Source organism: Egretta garzetta, unplaced genomic scaffold (genome assembly GCF_000687185.1).
Source record: "Egretta garzetta isolate BGI_Z169 unplaced genomic scaffold, ASM68718v1 scaffold1908, whole genome shotgun sequence".
NCBI classification, from domain to species: domain Eukaryota; kingdom Metazoa; phylum Chordata; class Aves; order Pelecaniformes; family Ardeidae; genus Egretta; species Egretta garzetta.
In genome coordinates, this window is record NW_009260545.1 from 1 (window position 1) to 3,421 (window position 3,421).

A 3,421-nucleotide genomic window follows, 5' to 3' on the forward strand; every position below is an offset into this window, starting at 1 on the left:
ACTCGTTAGGAGAGACGCAGTCCTTGATGTAGGCCTTCTCCAGCGCCTGCAGCGTCTTCACCACCGCAAAGAGCTCAGCCATGTTGTCGTACCTGCGACCGCAACGGGGACGGCAGTGTCTGGGGGGGCACCATGACGGGGAAGGGGGACCCACGGTGGCGCCTGGGGTCCCAGGAGGGACCACAGTGGAGAGGAGGGGACCGTGATGGAGAATGGGGGGCGGCGGTGGGGCACGGGGTCCCAGGAGGGACCGTGATGGAGAGGAAGGGACCGTGCTGGACAAGAAGGGATGGTGATGGACAAGAGGGGACCATGATGGAGAACGGGGTCCCAGGAGGGATGGTGATGGACAAGAGGGGACCGTGATGGACAAGAGCGGTCCCAGGAGGGACCGTGATGGACAAGAGGGGTCCCAGGAGGGACCGTGCTGGACAAGAAGGGATGGTGATGGACAAGAGGGGACCATGATGGAGAACGGGGTCCCAGGAGGGATGGTGATGGACGAGAGGGGACAGCGATGGAGAGGAGGGGACCGTGATGGAAAACAAGGGACGGCAATGGATAACAGGGTCCCAGGAGGGACCGTGATGGAGAGGAAGGGACCGTGATGGACAAGAGCGGTCCCAGGAGGGACCATGATGGACAAGAAGGGATGGTGATGGACAAGAGGGGACCGTGATGGAGAACAGGGTCCCAGGAGGGATGGTGATGGACAAGAGGGGACCATGATGGACAACGGGGTCCCAGGAGGGATCTTGATGGACAAGAAGGGACGGTGATGGACAAGAGCAAACCATGATGGGATAACGGGGTCCTAGAAGAGACCATGATGGACAATGAGGTCCCAGGAAGGACCGTGATGGAGAAGAGGGGACAGTGATGGACCACAATGGAGAAGAGCAAACCACAATGGGAGAACGGGGTCCCATGAGGGGCTGTGATGGAGAATGGGGGACCATGATGGGAGAACGGGGTCATAGGAGGGACCACGATGGAGAGGAGGGGACGGCGATGGACAACAGGGGACAGCAATGGACCAGGATGGGGAGGAGGGGACAGCGATGGGAGAACGGGGTCCCAGGAGGGGCTGTGGGGGAGAGCAGGGGACCGTGATGGAGAAGAGGGGACCACAAAGGAGATCGGTGTCACAGGAGGGACTGTGATGGACGATGGTGGCCTAGGGGGGACCATGATGGAGAATGGGGTCCCAGGAGGAACAGTGATGGAGAGGAGGGGACTGTAATGGACCATGATGGAGAGGAGGGGACCACCATGGGGGATGGTGTCCCAGGAGGAACTAGGATGGTGATGGAGAGGAGGGGACGATGATGGACCATGATGGAGAGGAGGGGACCACCATGGGGGATGGTGTCCCAGGAGGAACTAGGATGGTGATGGAGAGGAGGGGACGATGATGGACCATGATGGAGAGGAGGGGACCACCATGGGGGATGGTGTCCCAGGAGGAACTAGGATGGTGATGGAGAGGAGGGGACGATGATGGACCATGATGGAGAGGAGGGGACCACTATGGGAGAACAGGGTCCTAGGGGGGATGGTGATGGACAGTGGGGGACCATGATAGGGAAGAGAGGACCATGACGGAGAACGGGGTCCCAGGAGGGACTGTGATGGAGAGGAGGGGACTGTGATGGAGAATGGGGGCTGGTGATGGACCATGATGGAGAGGAGGGGACCATGGGGGACGGTGTCCCAGGAGGGGCGGGGATGGTGACGGAGAGGAGGGGTCAGTGAGGGACCATAATGGGGAGGAGGGGACCATGGTGGGTGTTGGTGACAAGAAGGGATGGTGATGGACAAGAGGGGACCGTGATGGACAAGAGCGGTCCCAGGAGGGACCGTGATGGACAAGAGGGGTCCCAGGAGGGACCGTGCTGGACAAGAAGGGATGGTGATGGACAAGAGGGGACCGTGATGGACAAGAGCGGTCCCAGGAGGGACCGTGATGGACAAGAGGGGTCCCAGGAGGGACCGTGCTGGACAAGAAGGGATGGTGATGGACAAGAGGGGACCGTGATGGACAAGAGCGGTCCCAGGAGGGACCGTGATGGACAAGAGGGGTCCCAGGAGGGACCGTGCTGGACAAGAAGGGATGGTGATGGACAAGAGGGGACCGTGATGGACAAGAGCGGTCCCAGGAGGGACCGTGATGGACAAGAGGGGTCCCAGGAGGGACCGTGCTGGACAAGAAGGGATGGTGATGGACAAGAGGGGACCGTGATGGACAAGAGCGGTCCCAGGAGGGACCGTGATGGACAAGAGGGGTCCCAGGAGGGACCGTGCTGGACAAGAAGGGATGGTGATGGACAAGAGGGGACCATGATGGAGAACGGGGTCCCAGGAGGGATGGTGATGGACGAGAGGGGACAGCGATGGAGAGGAGGGGACCGTGATGGAAAACAAGGGACGGCAATGGATAACAGGGTCCCAGGAGGGACCGTGATGGAGAGGAAGGGACCGTGATGGACAAGAGCGGTCCCAGGAGGGACCATGATGGACAAGAAGGGATGGTGATGGACAAGAGGGGACCGTGATGGAGAACAGGGTCCCAGGAGGGATGGTGATGGACAAGAGGGGACCATGATGGACAACGGGGTCCCAGGAGGGATCTTGATGGACAAGAAGGGACGGTGATGGACAAGAGCAAACCATGATGGGATAACGGGGTCCTAGAAGAGACCATGATGGACAATGAGGTCCCAGGAAGGCCCGTGATGGAGAAGAGGGGACAGGGATGGGGAGGAGGGGACAGCGATGGGAGGACGGGGTCCTAGGAGGGACGGTGATGGACAGTGGGGGACCATGATGGAGAACGGGGTCCCAGGAGGGGCTGTGGGGGAGCGCAGGGGACCGGGAGGGACGGTGGTGGACAGTGGGGGACCATGATGGAGAACGGGGTCCCAGGAGGGGCTGTGGGGGAGAGCAGGGGACCGTGATGGAGAAGAGGGGACCACAAAGGAGATCGGTGTCACAGGAGGGACTGTGATGGATGACGGTGGCCTAGGGGGGACCATGATGGAGAATGGGGCCCCAGGAGGAACAGTGATGGAGAGGAGGGGACTGTAATGGACCATGATGGAGAGGAGGGGACCACTATGGGAGAACAGGGTCCTAGGGGGGATGGTGATGGACAGTGGGGGACCATGATGGAGAAGAGAGGACCATGACGGAGAACGGGGTCCCAGGAGGGACTGTGATGGAGAGGAGGGGACTGTGATGGAGAATGGGGGCTGGTGATGGACCACGATGGAGAGGAGGGGACCATGGGGGACGGTGTCCCAGGAGGGGCTGGGATGGTGACGGAGAGGAGGGGACAGTGATGGACCACAATGGGGAGGAGGGGACCATGGTGGGTGTTGGTGTCCCAGGAGGCGCTGGGACAGGGCAGGGGGACGGTGAT

General features: G+C 61.1%; 2 protein-coding genes across 2 annotated transcripts; both read right to left on the reverse strand.

Annotated features, from left to right (window-relative positions):
• Positions 1–6: 6 nt before the first annotated feature.
• On the reverse strand, positions 7–1,274 carry LOC118452875 (leucine-rich repeat extensin-like protein 5). The gene is made up of 2 exons (XM_035900159.1): positions 1,124–1,274; positions 7–870 (listed from the first exon to the last, which is right to left on the reverse strand). The coding sequence occupies exons 1-2, from the start codon at positions 1,249–1,251 to the stop codon at positions 75–77; spliced, it is 924 nt and encodes a 307-aa protein (XP_035756052.1). The 5' UTR covers positions 1,252–1,274; the 3' UTR covers positions 7–74.
• Positions 1,275–1,528: 254 nt separating this feature from the next.
• LOC118452874 (proline-rich extensin-like protein EPR1) lies at positions 1,529–3,414 on the reverse strand. Its single transcript, XM_035900158.1, has 3 exons — positions 2,953–3,414; positions 1,781–2,630; positions 1,529–1,546 (listed from the first exon to the last, which is right to left on the reverse strand). Exons 1-3 carry the CDS (start codon positions 3,093–3,095, stop codon positions 1,529–1,531), a joined length of 1,011 nt encoding a protein of 336 aa, XP_035756051.1. The 5' UTR covers positions 3,096–3,414.
• Positions 3,415–3,421: the final 7 nt, after the last annotated feature.

Excerpts from the sequence above, each read along its gene's own strand:
- LOC118452875 (XM_035900159.1), bottom strand. The coding sequence starts at position 1,251 with ATGGTCCATTACAGTCCCCTCCTCTCCATCACTGTTCCTCCTGGGACC. Across the intron at positions 871-1,123 it reads CCGATCTCCTTTGTGGTCCC|CTCTTCTCCATCACGGTCCT; the intron begins CTCTTCTCCATC and ends CATCACTGTCCC.
- LOC118452874 (XM_035900158.1), bottom strand. The coding sequence starts at position 3,095 with ATGGTCCATTACAGTCCCCTCCTCTCCATCACTGTTCCTCCTGGGGCC. Across the intron at positions 2,631-2,952 it reads GTCCCCTCTTCTCCATCACG|ATCCCTCCTGGGACCCCGTT; the intron begins GTCCCCTGCTCT and ends TTGTCCATCAAG.